Source organism: Lates calcarifer, linkage group LG5, assembly GCF_001640805.2.
Source record: "Lates calcarifer isolate ASB-BC8 linkage group LG5, TLL_Latcal_v3, whole genome shotgun sequence".
In the NCBI taxonomy this organism is placed as follows: Eukaryota; Metazoa; Chordata; class Actinopteri; family Centropomidae; genus Lates; species Lates calcarifer.
Window position 1 is genome coordinate 26580174 of NC_066837.1, and position 19495 is coordinate 26599668.

A 19495-nucleotide genomic window follows, 5' to 3' on the forward strand; every position below is an offset into this window, starting at 1 on the left:
TTGCACCATTTCAGTAAAGAGCAGTAGCTGAAGTGGTGAACTTCTTTGTAAATGCTCCTTTGTAAATATTATGAGCAAAAACCTGCAGGTTTAAAAAATGTTTGAGGGGATTTACCTGTTTAAACTGGGAAACCAATCACCTGTATAATAAACTTTATTGTTTAAAGGCCTGTTTGGAGGTTTAAACTTGGTTCAGGTTCAGGTTAGAGTTGGGGTTGGGGTTAGGCATTTAATTGGGGTGGTTAGGGTAAGGGACCATGGACTGCATTATATTAATGTGAGTCTACCTCAGGTACATGTGTGTTGTATTTATCTGCTGTGATTGTTACATATAGTTTTTGTTGAGGTTAAAGGGACATTCTGCTGACTTGACTCAGCCTGTAAAAATGACTTTGGGAGCTTTGTTAGATCTGACAAAAATAACTCTAGTGATGGGTTATCTTGGATTGCATTCGGTGATTACAAATGTCCAAGAGGAAATCTGTGTTATAACCTGCAGATGTAGAATTAAAGGATGTGGATGCTGCAAGGGCAGCCTAATGAAAGGTACTCTTGAGCTGGATCATAGGAAATGTAGGACCCAGTGCTTCAGGAGCTTTACCCACACTAGAGTCTCATTGCAAATGTGTCCTTATGTTTGCTGCTTTGATTTTGACCATTCTTTTTGTAACCTGCCAATCTGAACCCCCAACTTTATGGAACCACAGCAGTAAATCACTACGTCGTCCCTAAGGCACAGAGAAAGGCCTCCAAATGAAATGTTTACCTCCAAAAGGTCAGAGTAAACATAATAAACAAATAATCAGAATAACAGTAAGAAAGTGTATAGCTAATGAGTCAGTCAGTGGTGAGTTACCACATTAGCAGCATATCTCTACCACTAATTTAGAGATGTCAACATTATTTTGATTCCATGGTTTTTGGTTGTTTACACATTTACCTGCAAAAACAGAACACTCGTTTGATTTCATGATTTATTTATATATCTTGCGAATGGATTGGCGGACTCCCAGTGACGTCCGAGGGAAGACGTCATCGTGCGTCATTCTTTCCGTTTCCGCTCCTTGCTGTCCTTTGGCCCTCGCGCATGTGTCTCCAGCACCGTGCGGACTTTAATGATAGCTCTGGTGAAATCCTGGGGCACAGAAAGCTTTTACTCCATCGCGTCATTGTTGAGATCGCAATGCAGCTCACAGCGCATGCGTGCTGTGGAGCAGCAGCCTGCACATCAGGAGCTCCGAATCAGAGATGATAAAAAAAAAAGAGATGTTGTCTGTACATACTTCCGTGTTCGCTGACTACGTATGCTCCCTGACTTATGTTCTTCGGAGAGTTATTTTAATCTCTGTAGAAAGAAACGCGATTTTGTTTTTAAGCCTCGATTTTGTTCCACTACAACTGCTAGAGGTCCAGAGTCGTCTGTGTTTTGTGCCTGATAGAAACACATGAAGACTGAAGGCATCTCACCAGCAGTTGCACTGTCAATGATAAACAAATGCCCCTGACAAAATAAAAGTGTGTTTGACCCTTGTACCAGTAGTGGAATAAAGTAAAGTTCTGTACTTGAATACAATTTTGATGTCTTTATTATTTATATACTTTTTATACTTATCCTGCAGTACATGTCAGAATGAAATACTGCTTACGCTCCTACATTTATCTACATCTATCTAGCAGCTTTAGTTACTGGTCAAATTAAGATTTTACTTTGCATACTTAAAGTAAACTTATACATACAATACAGAACCCTTACAGAAAAACAGTGTCTATTTTAGATCCCTCAGGTATTTTAATTTAAATAATTATTTTGAGGCCAAAAGATCAAATGATCAATGAATTAACAAAAAAAAAGAAGAAACAAATAATAAAGAAAAGTCTACAAAGTGAAAACAGATTTGTGAGTTAGAACTTTTTCCTTCTTCCCTGCCCCATCATCTCATGACCTCTCAGACACTTCACTACTTGATCCTGGGACACTTTAGAGGGGCCTGACCCCCCAGTAGGGAACCACTGGACTAAACTACCTACCTGTACATAAAGGTAGCTGGGACTAGTTCCACCTCTACAAACTACAACAATAAATTCCTGCTCACACACTGATGCATCAGTAATACATGTCCATTAATGTCATACATAGTAATATATCAGTCACAGGGAACATTTTACTGTAGAAAGAACACTTTTACTTTTGATACTGTCTGTACAGTTTGCTGTTAATTATTTTGTGCTTTTACTTAAGTCAGAGTTTAAACGCTTAAACTTGCAATGGAGCATTTATCATAGTGTGCACTGCTTAAGTAAAAGGATTGGAGATTTGGATTGATTTGAATACTTCCTCCACCGTTAGTTGTTCACTGTACTGTACGCAGCAGTTGTACGCATGCGTTTCCCTGTCGGTGAGTTCTCTCAACATATAAATACTCTCCGCTGAAGCTAAGTTAGCGAGGTAGCTCATGGGTTCAACGTTACGTCGTTGTCTCCGTGTTTACAGTTAGCTACTCATAAACATGTCCATATTTCAGTTAAACTTGCTGCCAGCTTTCTGCTGGTGTGTGTGAACATGAGTGTCGCAGGGAAAACGCGGTGTGTGTGCTGTCAGTGTCAGTGTTGTGTACAGAGCTCTCCTTTTTACTGATTTCCGCTCGTTAGCATCACCGTCCAGCAGCGATGTACGAGGAGGGGGACGAGGCGCAGGACGACTGCGGCTCCCGGGAGGAGTGGACGCTGCTCTTCTGGACCTCTCTGGCCGTCATCGTCCCGGTCATCATCACGCTGTGGTGCAGCGCCCAGCGCTCCAAGCGGAAAACGCACATGAAGGATTTCTTTCGCAAGAGCAAGCACGGCTGGCACTATACGGACCTGTTCAACAAACCCACCTACTGCTGTGTGTGTTCCCAGCACATCCTGCAGGGAGCTTTCTGCGACTGCTGCGGGGTGTGTGCCGACGAGCAGTGCCTGCGCCGGGCCGACCGCAGCCTGCCGTGCAAGGAGATCATGGCCCCCTCCGACTGCGATGGAGCCATGGAACACCGCTGGGTCCGCGGAAATGTCCCCCTCGCTAGTTACTGTGCAGTGTGCAAACAGCAGTGTGGAACTCAGCCGAAGCTCTGCGACTTCAGGTAGCGTCGGTGGTGCAATAGCTATGAGCCACATGTGCAGGAGACCAACCTCACTGTGTAACAGCAGGTCTCTGGTATTTTTGCAGCCTGATATACTCCAAGGCACAGTCTGCCAAATATATGGTCACCGACACACTGACATACCTGTCTGTAACAATAATCCAGTTTCCTACATGAAAAGCTACTGCTGCACCCTGTACAACAGTCTGTGGTTGTCATATCCTAATGCTTTGGGCCCTTGACCTTTCATTTTAATCTGTCTTTGATTTGCTCTAATGGACTGCTGCTGCCCTGTAATCTCACACTGTCAGATAAATTACTCTGCTAATCCTAATAGTGACCCCTTTATGGAAAAAGACTCAAGACTCAAGGAAATGCTTTTGTGTATGTCACAGTTCTCTGATAGGTTGGTGTCCCTCTGTCCCTCCTTCAGGTGTGTGTGGTGTCAGACCACTGTGCACGACGACTGCATGGACAGCCTGGTGGATGCAGACCAGTGTGACCTGGGCGAGTTTCACAGCCTCATCATTCCTCCTCACTACCTCTACCGTGTCAACAAGCTCCGCCGCAGGCACCCAGACGAGTACAGCAAGGTGCTGGGGATTTGATGGGGGCTGTTTGGGGCTAGAGTGCGCTCATACCGTGAGATTTATGTGCGATCCAGAGCTGTTATAAGCAGTGTTGGCGTTGTGTACTTGTGTTTCCGTAGCTGGCGTCGTCCTGCGGCAGCGGCTGGACTCCAGTGTTGGTCTTGGCTAACACACGTAGTGGTAACAACATGGGGGAGGCTCTGCTGGGAGAATTTCGCACCCTCCTCAACCCAGTGCAGGTCAGTCTGCAGTGTGTGTCGGTTATTTTCTTTTCTTTTCTTCTTCATGAAACATGACTGAAACCTGTCTCTCCTCTCATCTTATCCTCCAGGTGTTTGACCTGTCTGAGTTGACTCCTTCCAAAGCCCTCCAGCTGTGCACCCTCCTGCCCCCTGGCAGCGTCCGGGTGCTGGTATGTGGAGGTGACGGCACAGTGGGATGGGTGCTGGATGCCATTGATACTATGAAGCTAAAGGTGAGATTGTACTGTCTGTGTACAATAAGAGATGTTTAAAAACCTAATTTGATCATTTTAAGCTTTGAATATTTGCATTCCCGTTGTCTTTTTACTGTACTGTCCCTTAAATGCTCAGGATTGAAAGTGTGGGTATTTGGGACTACTCTGTGTAAAGTTAGTAACATACCTGCTGCTCTTATGTACTGTCCTGTGTCAGGGCCAAGACCAGTTTATCCCAAGGGTGACTATCCTGCCCCTAGGAACAGGAAATGATCTCTCCAACACTTTGGGCTGGGGTGCTGGGTATGCTGGAGAGATCCCTGTGGAACAAGTTCTCCGCAACATCCTCGATGCTGAGGTGGTCAAAATGGACAGGTGGGGCTTTAATATGGCTTTCAGTATGTTCCACAGTGTGATATCATTTCATCAGTTTATACATGGTTGTTTTTCAGTAGTCTTACAAATGTTTGTGTATATTAATTTCATTTTGCTCAGGTTGTAGCTAACACGTAAGACAGATTTTTTGGGTTCAGTGGGAAGTTCAGCAATTTAAACATAGACATGTGCTTATTTTACAGGCTGATTCCAGTTTGTTTAAACTATAGATTGAAATGTTACTACCAACAGGCCTCCAAAAATGAATGAACAAATGATGTCCCCCACCAGAAGGCTTTAAATGAGCTTTTGGACTTAGGGAAACAGATGTAATCGAACATACATTTGAACTTGGTCAAAGATTTCTGAGGTGTATATGTTGCATTGGGGGACACTGAATCATGGCTTCTGTATTTCTATATTGTATGTCTTTTGTTCCTGCTAATTACCCACATGATCACTTTCAGATGGAAAGTGCAGGTGGCTTCAAAAGGCCTCTACTTTCGTAAACCAAAGGTGAGTTCAGATCTCTATGGGTAAAATCTCTTAATTTTACTCACAAATTTATTGTTATGTCTTTCAGGCTGTGTGTGTTGGGGTTTCAGTTGATGACAGCTGACACATTGGTAGTCCATATAAAATATATACTCCATGTCTTGTTCAGGTTCTGTCCATGAACAACTACTTCTCTGTGGGGCCCGATGCTCTGATGGCGCTGAACTTCCACACGCACCGTGAGAAAACGCCCTCCTTCTTCTCCAGCCGCATCATCAACAAGGTCTGAACCACTTCATTTGAACACAGAGATCGTGTGCAAATGTTTTACTGCATTTGAATTTGAATGTTAATACAAAGGCAAGGTTGCTGAATATGTCACATGTGCTTGTATTAATATACTTTTCTCTCTCCGTCAGGCGGTATATTTCCTGTATGGCACCAAAGATTGTTTAGTGCAGGAATGTAAGGATTTGGATAAGAGGATTGAGGTACAGTAGCCTTGTTCATGTGCTGAAGTTTCATGCTAATTCTGTTCTGGTGGAATCAGCCAACATTTTCTCTGTTGCTGGTATTTTTGGCTGAGAATCAACTGACTTCTGCCCCAGGCTCTCTGCTCCTTACAAAGCTGTCACTCTACAACTGAATTTGTTGTTGTTTGACTTAAACAAACTGCAGTAACAAAGAAACACCTTTTTTTAGTTTGCATATTCTGTTCAGGCCTGCTCAAAAACAAGTGTTACCTTTTGTAGTTTATGAAAATGATAACTTTTCTGGATTTTACACTCTATTTCTGAAAGTATTTCAGAAGTATTTCTCACTATTACATTTCAACATTAAACAAACATGACACAGTGTGTTGATCAGTGAGCTTAAGAGGTGATAATCAAGTATTTTTGAACTTTGGTGAGAGCTCATTATTTCCCCCTGCTACCAGTCTTAATGTGAAGATAAGCTAAATCAGGCTAAACGAACTGAATCCTGTCTCTAGCTCTCAAAATGCCAATATCAGTGTTGGCTTTAAAAATCACCATCTGTCAGGCTATAATCTCTAGACATGTTACCACTCAAAAAATATGAGAGAGTTGTACTCCTGTCAAACCTGTGGGAGAATGCAGAAAATAAATGTGTGTTTGTGTGTGTCCCACCACAGTTGGAGCTGGATGGAGAGAGGGTGGCGCTGCCCAGTCTGGAGGGTATCATAGTTTGTAACATTGGCTACTGGGGAGGAGGCTGTAGACTGTGGGAGGGTATGGGGGATGAGCCCTGCCCCCCCACACGGTAAGACATGCACTTTCAGGGGACATTACTGTGAGAGTCTTAAAATATGTCAAATGCAAGAATTCATCTTTACACCATGGCAACCAACAGTGAGTATTAGTATCATTTCCTGTCTCACCCTGCAGACTGGATGATGGCCTGCTGGAGGTGGTGGGTGTGTTTGGCTCCTTCCACTGTGCACAGATCCAGGTCAAGCTGGCCAATCCTGTACGGCTGGGACAGGCCCACACTGTCCGGGTGAGGCAATAACACACATACACACACTGCATGCATTGTGTTCCTGTTTACCCCAGTAAGTGGGTATGGAGAAAGACAATGAGCGGGTCAAATTAGTTTTGCCTGTTATTAGCCTCATGACAGAACTTGGAAATCTAATTTGAACTAATCTGATTAAGCATGCACAGCTCCTGCATGTGCTCATATTCTTTGCTTGTTCTGACACCACCTTGCTCTGTTCTCTGTGTGGTAATCTAAAGCCCTTTAGGAAAAGAATCTGCCCTCATACACTCACTAAAAAGTGCTTCCAAAGCAGTTGTAAGTGAACGGTTACTGCTGCCACCATGGCAGTGGCAAGAAGAGCGTGGCTGCCGCTGTTGTGCACCTGCAGGGCTTGTCACTGCTACCTGAGCATGACCATAATAACCACAGCAGGAAAAGATGGATTAACTAATTTTACTAGTATTTGAATACCTTACGCAGAACACAAAGTCAAGGGTTGCAAAAGAGAAAGAAAAGACACTGTGAATCCAATTTTGTGCATTTGTTAGCATTTATATCAGCTTAACTAATAATACTGATGATTTTGAAGTTGTTCTTCAAGCCTTCTATAATAATAGGAGTCTTTGGGATAATATTATTATTACACACTGTCATATGCAAATTAAACATAATTTGATTTTTTTTTTTTTTTTTTTAACGGGGAGGGTTTGTGTTTTATTTTAGTGCTTTGTGACAGGCTGCCTACTTCCCCCCAACATGTAGCCTGAGAGGCAAAACCCAGGGTGGTTTGTAAAATTATGTTCTTGTTCTAATTTATCAAACAAAGCTTTTTATAAAGCAAATTAAAAGGTTACTTGATGAGATACGTCCCTGTAGACAGCTGCAGTCTGTAATGCAGAGTCAAGGCTGGATAAAGTTTGATGTAGTTGTTGCCATGGCAACAGTTTTTTTTGCTGAACAGAAGCATCACATGAGGAGAAAATGCACTGGTAATGGTTGTGACATTTAATGATGCGTTATACCATATGTCATGCCTCCGCAGCTGGTTCTCAAGAGCTCCAAGATGCCCATGCAGGTAGATGGGGAGCCGTGGGCCCAGGGCCCCTGCACCATCACAATCACCCACAAGACCCAGGCCCTCATGCTGTATCACAGCGCGGAGCAGACGGATGACGACGACGAATCCAGTGCCTCTGAAACAGAGAGCCCCACCCCTCAAGACTCACCCAGGCCCCCGGGGCCAGCCTCCGCTCGTGCATGACCTGCCCCAAACATCATGTGACCTGAAGCTCTTGTTAACTTAGGTTTCTGTCTTCATTCTTCAGCATTCGTTTCTATTAATTTGTCATTTATAGTGTCACTTAGTCGTCCTCCTCTAAGGTCTTTGAGCACATGTTGTCCTCAAATCCATGTTGGTGAGAATAGATGTTAGAATTTTCATTTTTCATTTCTGATTGCAGGGGTTAAAAAGGTTAGTTTGTAATTGGGCTGGTGTGAGTTGTTTTTTGGTCTTTTACCTTCACACTCCATATATTGTAACCCAGAGCTCAGGCAGTTCCGCCTCGACAGGTGGGACAGTCAGGTGGAGGTGAATGTTATGGAGAAAGATTGCTGTTTATTTGCACTGATCCCTTGTGCCATAGATATTATTACTATAGTCAATTATACTGTGTTTGTTATACTGTATTTACAGTCAAATACCCAGTGCAGCCCAGCAGTTATCAGTGAGCCATTTTTTAACAAGTTGCCCAGGTTCAATAGACAAACCCCCCTCAAAGCCATGTCCATGCTGACACTGTAACACAGGAGAGAGCAGTACTGTTGTGTTGAGTGTAAAGTGGACGTTTTGTCAGACTTTTGTCCATTAATGAAATTTTATCACACAAAAAGCACAAGCAACACACAGTAAATGCATTTTCTGCGAGCAGACTTCAGAGGGTGATGTGTGAAAAGTTGAACTGTGCAAAAATATCAGTTAAATTCCACTTTCAGGCTCATCTTTGTAGATAGTTTTTTAGTGTCTCCTACGTTTGTCACCCAAACTAAGGTTTTGAAATGAGTGTGCAGTTCAAATGGTCTCTGATTCTGCTGTTAATCACTGGACATTGATGTTGGTTGTTTACTTCATGATGCACTGTCTTAAATAGCTTGTCAAACTGCTGGGTTGTAAGATTCTAGATTTAACTTTCCTGAGAGCCACAGGAAACAGGCTGGTGTGTTGAGGATTATTTTGAAAGTACTGCCATTTAACTGTTGTGGATCCATTTTGCCTACACGTCAGACCTTTTCTTCTTCTTTCCTCCTTTTTTTCCTCTTTGCAGAGTTTACACCATATTTTGTGTTGCACTGTTTTGGCACTTACACTGATGAATACCTTACACTGCTTAGAGCGTTGGTAACATACATGAAACCCTAATGTTGACCTTTAATGTTACTGCTGATAGTGACTACTGCTGAGATTATGCTGTGTGTGTTGTTATTTTACATTATTCAAGAGGCACTCTTTCATTTCATCATTTGTGTTTTACCAAATAGTCACCACAAGGTGGTGGACTAAAGATAGTGTTTTTAGGAGAGAGACAGGGTTGGGCTAGGAGTTGGTCTAACATCAACAGTTCAGTATTGCTGTCACTTTCATATACTTTTCTGTATTTGTTCATGTGACTTTGATCCATCTGTTTAGTTGTGTGTGTTTCATCTTTCCTGTGTTGCACATAATGTGTGCAAGAAGTCATGTGTGTTAATATTAGTAAACCAGCTTTCATGTAGGGAAATTCATTTTGCCATTTGAGGTGGTCCTGTTTAATGCAGAATGCCTGTTGCTCACAGCCATATGAGAAAGTCTGTAGAATGTTAGTTTATGTTTCCTAATGAACCTGGAGCCAACTTGTTGCTCATAAGGCTGAACAAGGATCAGTTTTTAGCCGTGTGATGCCTATGTTTTTGGAATATGCACTTCCTTGCCATGTAACCAAGGCTGATGGTTTCATCACCCTGTTTGTTTGGTGAGTGTCTTGCTCAAGCACACCTGTTTGATCTTTTACCTTATCATCCTTATTTACCAGACTTGTTTGTGTGTTATACTGTGTTGCACTGAATTTGCGTAAATGAAACGGGGGGTTATTGGCAGGTTTTTAGCCACGCCAGCAACATGTGCTTAGTTCAACACACTGTTTTAGAGTGTCCTATCTCGCTGCAGGACTGATTCTGTTGATCCTTTGAATGTTTCATTTAGAGTATTTTGTTTTATTTAACTTTTTATTTTTGCTTATAAAACACTTCAGTTCATGACATAATACTCATCTAAAACTGCAACTCCAAAACTACAGACCAAATTTCTGCCTCAGATGTAGTTTGAGATTAATGCTTAGATAGCATTCTAACATGCTAAATATTATTATAAACACTCTTAATGTACACATGACAGCAACATGCTAACTGCCTAGCTTGCAGCTCAGGTAAACGTAGCCTTTACAGCCTATACAGCTTAAAACAGCACTAATATCAGACAACTGTATGCTATATGCCCACCACAAATGATGTAGATCCAGAGTAGTGGGTGGTTGGCTAGTGGCTGGCTGTGTGCTAGCTCAGAGAGATGTTAGAGACTCAAACAAAGCTAAAAAGAGAGCAAATCTTAAACATTTGTCACATTGACTTCAAATTAATGGCAGTATTGCTCCACGTCTGCTGTTAGTGTAAAAGCTTTGTTCTCTGTTTGCTAACATATTTGGCATATCAACCTTATGGGGCAGTAATATGTAAAATGAGTGTATGGAGTTATGCTCCATAGAAGCCAAAGCAAAAACTTGATGAACACAGCTTTGAACTGACGAAAGTTGACATGTACCACTGTGCCTGACAAGTGAAAAACGTAGGTGATAACCCTTTTGATTTACATAGAACATGGCCTTTTCTCTGGCACCTCCATCAGTTATTCTTTGCTCCAGTCATGATAAGGATTTGACAAGTCTCTTAAACCATCGAACAGATCTGTTGTCTGGTGTGTAATAACTACACTGAGGGTTGCTAGTGTGGCTAATTACGTTTGCTTATTTTTATTGTGAGGGGTGGAGGTATGGCGATGATGGTGTTGGTGGTTGTTTTGAATGCTCCTAATCCATAGCTGTCAGTTTATTATTATTTATTAAACCTTGGCCGATATAAAACTGTATTTTTATAGATACAATTTGGCAAGAGGGAGTGAAGTTGTGTCATATATATATATATATATGACAGATCATTAGCACTGTGCTTCTGCATTCAAAGTTCAGCTGATCCTGACATTTCACCATGTTGTGTGTCCTATAATGCTTTCATTATTATTAATATATATTTGAATATACTTTGCTGTCAAATATCTGTAAAAACAAGAGAACCCTAAAAGGTGATAAGAATGTGCCGAAAACAAGATAATTTCATTTTGACTATGACATGGTCCCTAACAAGACGCCTTCTGTGGCCACTGCTTAACACAAAGAAAATACAGAGAAACTGTATCGGGGAGAAAATTGGTAACAATCATGTAAAACATAGCTGTTTACAAAAATGGTAGTAAAGGCAGTTTGGTGAATTTGCTACTACAGGTGACACAAACGTTTTGATGGAACTGAATGTAATTAAGCGATCTTTTGAAGTTGAAGACATTCCCATAAATATTTTCATATATACGACACTCGTCTCTGTGTTTTAATTAAATTATATTTAAATCCATCACACTGACGTCATTATGTTGGACTGTTTTAATCATTTACTAATGAAACACTGAGCTCAAAAGCTGAAAGCACACAACTGCTACCAAGCTCTATTAATCATTTACAATTTAATATCTCATGTCATCACACAATCAAACATATCCATGGCAACTATTATTTAAGTGCCAAGGGCTGGGTCTGTTTCAAGTGTGTGTACAGTTTATTTAAGCAAAAGAATAGTGTCATTCCCTCTGATAATCTCCATGTTTTTATGATACACAATTCCCACAGTCCCTCATTGTATCATGACTGCAGAAGTAAATACATCTGCTGCTGCATCTAGACATTTTTATTAGGCCGTTGATGGTGTTTAGTTGATTTGTCTGAAGGAGGATGTCTTTTGGGATTATCTTTCTTAGTGGAATCGGACTGTGGCTTTTTCCCTCCTTGAGCACTGGGTGGCTTTTTGTCTGGTTCTGAAAGAAAGTACACAAAAAAGTGTTAATACTTTGCCCAATGTGTGAGAGTTATGCCACTTGTCAACCTATGGACTCAAACTGAAATGAATCATGTCAAGCTTAAGTACAACAGTGGGAACACCCAAATTTGTAGCTATTACTGAAAAGTTCTGGAGCTGCTCTTAAAGCCAGACTCATGTGAACCTGCCAAAAGCCTTCAAAGTTTGCCAACATCCTGGAACAGGAAACAGATAATTCAGGTAGTGCAGGTTTATGACAAGCCCTACAAGTTGTTGTTTTTATTAGAAAGTTCCTTGTGAATCGCAGTCCTGGTCCTATACAGTAGCTCTACTGTTGACATGGGGAGGGCTGCAGACGGGCAAGTGATACACTGCATGATTCGCACGAGAGAACTACTTGGCAAACTAAACTGATCTAACAGCTTAATCTGAGGAAGTTAGAACATTTCCACATAAACATCACACCTCAGACTGGGCCTGCCCACATACCCGCAGCCTCATTATAATTACAATTTCTGTTCAAAAACTCACACACTTCCAGTTCAGAACACAAATGTGACCAGTGGTGCAGTGATTCACATAAAGAAAAAAGTGAATATTCAGTGAAGGTGATGCTGACTGCTAAATAATTATTAAAAGTAAATTCTAGCACCAAACATAAACTGAAAGAAACAAAGCATTAAGTCAAAGCTCAATTCTGACCCACAAAGTCACTCAGTGTCTTATTTGGCAGACTGTATCATTGAATCCATACATTGTTAAGATGTTGTTTTATCATTAAAGTTTGAGAAACACATAGACTTGGCCTGATGATAAGTAGACATGACCAAAAACATATTCATGAAGTCTGAAATTTCATAAGAAAGTCTGCAAAAGAATTACATTACTCCAAATGAATGCTACCTTTGGGCATGTTTGCTACAATGTTTTCTACCAACTTTAAGGTAGAAATTCACTATGTCAGTGTTGTGTCTACAGTTTTTTGCTACTGCCCCATGTATCATAAAATAAAATAAGTTAATGTAGGTTTAAAATGAATGGCTCAATTCCTGCTCCTGTTATTTGTAGTCACTCCTGATTTAGTTTCCCTGGAGTTGCTCTTAAAATCAGAATCATCAGAATCATATGCACCAGCCTCCTTTGTTGTGATGGGGAGGGCTGCAAACGGGCAGGTGATACACTTGTGACACAAAGGAAACTAGTGGGTGAACTAAACTGATGTGACAGCCAGAGCATTACCAGTACAACACCACACCTCAAACCAGCCCTGCCCACATATCTGCAAAGTTTGCAAAAGAAAGTAAGAGTAAATCACATACTGTGGTGGGGTTGGTGACCGGTATCACTTTTCTTGTCTGTAAGAGGGAAAATGAAAACATCAACACACATTTAAATACCTGAAACACATTTGTTTTACATAAGAATAAAAAAAAAACAGCCATTCCATCCATCTGTGCATCCAACACTTTCACCCCAAGTGAAATATCCTGACTATTCATTTTTTGTCATATTTGTATTAAAATATTTTTTTATGATGATATGACTCCTGGTGACCTCAGTGATCTGGTGAAACTAGCTGGAACTGAACATTCAGTTCAGGACAAGATACCTTGAAGCTGTTGTTTTCGATATTTATATAACAACGGATCAAATCAAATTCAAACTGTGTGAATATTATGTCAATTACAGAACAGCACATATTCTGACTTATAACCTTGTAATACCTTGCCATGCAGCTTTATTTTCTTTGGTTTGAAACACTGATCTCCATTATTTTTCAACTTGTCAGCATCACTAAAAAACTTCAACTCCATTATATTAGAGAGGGAGACAGATATCTTAACTCCTGGGTAAATAGGACACTTTTGCTGGTGGTAAGTGGAAATTTGAAATCTTCATTTTTCTGAAAGCCTTAATTTGCTGAATGATATGTATAGAAATATATACATAGTATCAATATAGTGTATCAAATGCAAACAAACTAAAGCTAAATGCATCAGTTAAAGAAACCACATCACGATTTAATACTATATTCAAAAATCTTTCAACGCCACCTTGCAAAATATTTGGAGCCTATTTCCCTATTCACTGCAGTCCTTGTCACTGCTTCAACGCCACGGTTGCAGACAGCCAGTTGCTACATCCATGAGTTACAGTAACCTATGCAGGCTGCACATCTTAATCTACGAAACTCATAACACTTCCAGGACAACAATAGCACCTCAAATAAGCCCTGTCCCCATACCTGTAGCTCCCTGCACTAAAGACTAAAGGAGCTTTTAACTCCCTAAAATTTTACACAAGTGTGTAAAACTTTCAAACACAAATTTAGAGAAGTTGTAGCTCTTTTTCATGGTAGTCACAGATAATGACTTTCTGAATATTAATCTACCAGCAGTTGACTACATAGGGTTTCATATGACATGGAACATTTCCAAGAATAACACACTGAAATACGTGTTCACTAGGCCAACACCTTCATAGTAAACAGTTGGTGTCATGACGAAAAAAGTCACCACCCCTAATTCAAACAGTTATGAACTCATAATGAGGAAAGTCCTGCAAGTGGCGTAGGGACCTGTGATTCCACATCATATGCGGCTATGCTGATACGTCCTTGTTACCACTGACTAGCTTAAGTGAAAGACTAGTCATGACTAATGCTACCAAAAATCAGATTGAAAAAGCACACCTGGAAATGATGTTTTGGACACTTAAGCTGTGCAAATGTAAACTCACACTCAATGGAAAACAGCAGATACAGATACAGTCAACAGAGACAGAAAACATATTCATGAAGTCTGAAATTTCACAAGAGAGTTTGCAATGTAAGGATAGATCACATACTGTAGTGGGGTTGGTGACCGGTATCACTTTTCTTGTCTGTATAAGAGGAAAAAAGAAAACAACAACGTGCATTCAAACACATGAAACACAGTTGTTTTACTTCATTGTAGTTTTGCAGCCCACAATCCAGTTGTTTTGGTTCATTCCCACAGCTCTCATCAGCATAACTTTCAGACAGAACAGTCTTCTGTTTCTAGAGAATAAGCTAAAAACAAACTGAACACTGCCCCAACACAATTACTCAATGGAAAACAACAGATATTTATAACCTCAATTTCCAGCTGAGCTCAATAGTGACTACCAAGAATTAAGAAAAGTATTTGGCACTACCACCACACACACACTCACACCTTTCTAATGTCAGAACAGAGATATATAACAATTTAATATTGTGTGTATGATTGATTTTTAATCTCACTTACATGTCTTTTGTCCTGCCATAAATGGAGGCCTAAAGCCTGGTGACATGCCATGAGCATACTGGGGTGGATTCCAGCCTGCCTGTGGGCCCATGAAAACAGGCACAGGGACTGGTTGGAAATACGGCCGAATGGGTGGACCACCTGGGCTGTGGGACCTGGGCGGTCTTCTCTGCTCTGGAGACTCTGGTGGTTCTGAGTGGTGAAATGAGAAGTTACTTTGTACTCAATGACAAGAAATAACTTTATTGACAAAAGACAAAACATTTTAATCTCAAATCATAAACACACACCTTAAAACAACACAAACATAAATACAGAAACACATGCAACATGCTAACCCAGTACTTGGGGACACAGTTAGCATAGCCTCCTGGAAATAATCGATTTACGGAAACAAAAATTTCAAATGATAAGTGAGCTTAATTTAAATTTGAGTCTTATCAATGCATGTAGGTGTTTGACAGAGATCTATGAAGGTATTTTATCAAAACTTCAGAGACTCAGCATGCACACTGACTGGTTAAAATCTACACATTTTGCATTTCTCAGTTATTTCATGGCTACTTGATGGGTAGGTACTGTTCAAATATTTATAGCTACTGAATTTAGATGTTTTGCTACTGTTCATAGAGATGAACATACCAGATTCTGGCTGAGACCCAGCACTTGCAGGTCCTGAAGGAGCTGTTTTATCACCTGTGAATGGTAAATGGCAAATGGACCTTTACAATTTGCCTGTCACTCTCTCTCTCTCTCTCTCTCTCTCTCTCTCTCTCTCTCTCTCTCTCTCTCTCTCTCACACACACACACACCCAGAATCATACACCCAGAATTTCAGTCAGCCCACCGCCACAAACCCCCATCAATGGAGTCAGCTGATTTGATTTCCAGTATTAACCACATGACACAAACTCACCAGGTGCAGCATTGCCAGTGTTCAGTTCTGCAACAAAATTGGACATGACTGGCTTCATTATCCTTACAGTATATTATACAGTGTACTTCCAAATGTAAAATCTCCCAATAAAAATGTACCTGCACATTCACCTGGTTTAATTATTGGTAGTCTGGCCTCCACAGGCAGTTTTAGGGACTCTGTCAGATGTTCCTTCAGTGCACCAGCAAAAGCCTGTGTTGCTGTCACCTTCTTGGAGTCCAGGTTGATTCTGGGCATGTGAGGTTCAAACTTTACGACCCTAGGCAAGTCAAATGAAGCCTGTGAGGAACAAGGGAAAGGAAATAGTTTAATAGGATGTGTTTTTTTCCCAAGTTGTGCAAGACATGGCTGTAATAGTCAGGAAATTTTTAATTAGAGCTATAATTAATGTTTACTTTCAAAATACCATTTAGTTTACTGATGACTTTCTCAATTAACTGATTTGTTGTGGAAAATAGTGAAAGTGCCTGTTGTAGTATCCAACAGTCCAAGCTGGTGTATTCATATTGGTTGTTTTATTTGACCAACAGTCAGAAACACAAAGATATTCACTTCACTATCATATACCAAGGAGAAAGCATCATTTGAAAAGATGGAATCAGGAAGTGCTTGGCACTTTGGCTTACAAAAATTACTGTAAACTATTTATTGATTATCAGCTGCCAATTAGTTCAACAAATGTCTTAATTTGTTTAATGGGTGAACATCAGTTGTGACCTCTCTCTGTACAGTCTTTTCTGTTTTATTTGTCTTGAGTTTCCATCCCTTTCCCTCCTCCCTACTACTTCATCTCTGTGACAATGGTCATTTCACCTGTAGAAAGGCCGGGCTTTGGGACTGACTCAGCAGACTGTTGATATCTTCTCTGGCTTTTCTCATTGTCACAACATTGTCAGTGAACTTTTTCACGAGATCCCGAAGTTTCGTCTGACCAATCTCCAGCTCGCGGTCCACCTCATTCTGGGCCTCACGTTCCTCTTGGGCCAACATATCCCGCATCTGTTGATACACAGCTGCCAATGCTGCCTTTCTATTGGCTGCCCCGTCCTAGGCAGGGACCATGAGAGGAGCCATAGATAACAGTAAACAAAAACTCTTTTATTTCATCTTGGTAACTATTCTTGTGAAACATGGGAAAAGTGATGTGTAAAAATTACCTTCAGCTTGTTCTGCATGTCATTCATCTGAAACACGACGGTCTCAGTCTTCTCAATCTTCCCATCCAGCAAACCCAACTTGTCTCTAAATTCAGACTACAAAGATAGATATGAAACATCTGCATTATTCCTGCAACACAGTCTCTAAATGGCAGCATCAAGTTTCTCCTTCTTGCTGTTAAATGTTTTTAGGTTGCTATAGAATATTTTTTACAATAGAATAGAATAGATCATCCTAATAAACTTGGACTAATAAGTATTGGAAAACAGTTGGTTAATATAACAGAAGAGGAAATGAACCAATCACAGTTTTTCTCCTAATGGTATCTGGGTGAATCAGTGACTCCCTCCTGCCAGGAAATTCATTAGCTGTGCCTGATGCCTGTGTAATTCAAGTCAATCTGGGCAGGAATTTGATTGTTGATTATTTGATTTTTTGGAGTTGAATTGAAACTCAATATAATATATGACGTTATATTTAATCCTTCTGAAACTGCATCTGATTAAGCATAAACTGAACCTCTGTGCAACAGGTCTCTGTATTTTAGTTTTATTGCATTTTTTTATTGCCATGTGTGGTCTGACTTTATCTGTGGTAACAATATCCACCTACCAGCGCCTCTAAGGCTCAATAATTAACACGCTGTGTATGGGAACCTTGTGACAGAGCCAGGCTAGCTCTTTACCCCTGTTTCAAGCCTGTATGCCAAGCTAAGCTAACTGGCTGCTGGCTCCAGCAACATGTTCATCAATCTTCTCACAGACGTCAAGGAAACGAGGCCAATCAGCATATTTCTCAAAATATATGAGACTCAGTGGTAGAAAGTAACAAACTACATGTACCCAAGTACTGCACTTAAATACCACTTTCAAGTTGTTGTTCCTGATTTGACTGCATATAAAACTGTATAAAGTAATTCAAACTAGCTCCATCTCTCAGTTGTTACATGCAGCTCACACATTGATGCTTCAGTATCAAATATCAGCCAGTATCAGTATCTAATCATGTCATATAATAATGTGTAGTGCCAGTACAACACCAGTGCCTTTTTGCTGGTAATACTTGCATTCTTATACTAAATTAGATTTTTTTTTTTTCATGCAAGACTTTTACTTGAAAATGAGTGTCTTTGCATTGCTGTATCGTTACTTCTACTCAAGTAAGGGATAAATCTTCCACCACTGGTGAGACTCATGACACACACACACAGACCTCTTTTAGGTTCCTCTGCTCCTCAGGGGTCGTGAAGGAGCAGCCTTTGTGGACTTGCTGGAGGCAGAGGCTGCAGATTGGACGGCCATGTTGGCTGCAGAAGAACTCCATCAGCTTGCTGTGGTCTGAGCAGATGCGGTCTGACAGGTCCCCGACAGGCTCACTCAGCTGGTGGAGGGCGAAGTTTGGATTTTCCCGGTGAGGACGCAGGTGCTCCTCACAGAAAGAGGCCATGCAGGTGAGGCAGGTCTGGGACGCCTCTGCTTCCATGCAGGTGTCACAGCGTATGACATCCTTTTCCTTTGCTTTTTTCTCCTCTTTCTCTTCGCTCTTGCTCGACCTCAGGTTGAAGGTCTCCACCACGGTGCTGAGGACCGTGTTCTTCTTCAGCTCCGGTTTGGTGGGGAAGTGGGTCCGACACTGAGGACAGCTGTAAGTTTCCTTCCAGGTGGCGAGGAGACAGTCCTGGCAGAAGTTGTGTCCGCAGGGGATGGTCACCGGACACTCAAAGGTACTCAGACAGATGCTGCAGGTCAGCTCATCCTCCAGACTCATGATGGAAAACTGACCCTCGTCCACTGCGGCCATGATGAGAGCTCAGAGGAGGCGAGGCTGAGAGGGAGAAACGAAACTTAACTTGTGAAGTGCGTGTTCATAAGGAATGTCGACCCCACCTCTGGATGCAGTGAGCACAAAGCAGTAAAATTCAAACCCCAGTCGCAACTAAGTCGCAGCTTATCTATCAACACGACGCCACGACCTTTTCACGACAGTTTTATTGCAAATATATGTATAACCCACTGCGCACAAACCATCTATCTATACAGAACTCCTGTCTTCAAAATAATAATAATAATCATTTTACCTCCACGTACCTTTTGTGCTGCTGAAGCTCGCTCCAACTCACTGGCATTAGTTTAGGCAATGACATTTGCCCAGATATCTCGTGACCACTGACAAGCTACGTCACCTCTCTCTCTCTCTCTCTCTCTCTCTCTCTCTCTCTCTCTGACTGTGTGTGTGTGGGTGTGAGCATATCTTTATGCTTTATGTGGACAAAAAACATCATTGTGAGCACAGACGTCAGAATTTCAAACGTCAGAATTTCAAAGGGCTGATGTTTGGTGGTTTTACTATATTTGTGAATATTTCCCACAAGTTTAAATGGGTTTAGAGGTGGGTGCCCAATAGTGATGGTCAAGGTATGGTCA

The 19495-nt window shown here is 41.2% G+C and overlaps 2 protein-coding genes across 7 annotated transcripts; one reads left to right on the forward strand and one right to left on the reverse strand.

Annotated features, from left to right (window-relative positions):
- The first annotated feature begins 2396 nt into the window (after positions 1-2396).
- On the forward strand, positions 2397-11209 carry dgke (diacylglycerol kinase, epsilon). Its single transcript, XM_018678522.2, has 11 exons — positions 2397-3119; positions 3553-3712; positions 3829-3948; positions 4041-4184; positions 4384-4541; positions 5009-5057; positions 5206-5319; positions 5456-5527; positions 6190-6317; positions 6443-6554; positions 7579-11209. The coding sequence occupies exons 1-11, from the start codon at positions 2668-2670 to the stop codon at positions 7795-7797; spliced, it is 1728 nt and encodes a 575-aa protein (XP_018534038.1). The 5' UTR covers positions 2397-2667; the 3' UTR covers positions 7798-11209.
- A 130-nt stretch (positions 11210-11339) lies between these two features.
- Positions 11340-19313, reverse strand: LOC108884563 (E3 ubiquitin/ISG15 ligase TRIM25). Of its 6 annotated transcripts, none has more exons than XM_018678527.2 (11): positions 19160-19312; positions 18285-18896; positions 17072-17167; positions 16728-16961; positions 16025-16193; positions 15894-15920; positions 15620-15673; positions 14978-15169; positions 14556-14591; positions 13028-13063; positions 11340-11706 (listed from the first exon to the last, which is right to left on the reverse strand). In XM_018678527.2, the coding sequence occupies exons 2-11, from the start codon at positions 18870-18872 to the stop codon at positions 11570-11572; spliced, it is 1569 nt and encodes a 522-aa protein (XP_018534043.1). In that variant the 5' UTR covers positions 18873-18896; positions 19160-19312; the 3' UTR covers positions 11340-11569. The 6 variants fall into 6 exon arrangements, with proteins under 6 accessions (XP_018534043.1, XP_018534041.1, XP_018534042.1 ...); XM_018678525.2 differs by having other exon boundaries at positions 15894-15941; XM_018678526.2 differs by having other exon boundaries at positions 16013-16193.
- Positions 19314-19495: the final 182 nt, after the last annotated feature.

Bases quoted from the DNA above. Each gene is read 5' to 3' on its own strand.
- dgke (XM_018678522.2), top strand. From the start codon at position 2,668: ATGTACGAGGAGGGGGACGAGGCGCAGGACGACTGCGGCTCCCGGGAG. The intron at 3,713-3,828 runs GTGCTGGGGATT...GTGTTTCCGTAG, and splicing joins ACCCAGACGAGTACAGCAAG to CTGGCGTCGTCCTGCGGCAG. The intron at 5,528-6,189 runs GTACAGTAGCCT...GTCCCACCACAG, and splicing joins ATTTGGATAAGAGGATTGAG to TTGGAGCTGGATGGAGAGAG.
- LOC108884563 (XM_018678523.2), bottom strand. From the start codon at position 18,872: ATGGCCGCAGTGGACGAGGGTCAGTTTTCCATCATGAGTCTGGAGGAT. The intron at 16,962-17,071 runs GTAATTTTTACA...GTCCCTGCCTAG, and splicing joins ACATGCAGAACAAGCTGAAG to GACGGGGCAGCCAATAGAAA. The intron at 11,707-13,027 runs GTATGTGATTTA...ACTTTCTTTCAG, and splicing joins CGGTCACCAACCCCACCACA to AACCAGACAAAAAGCCACCC.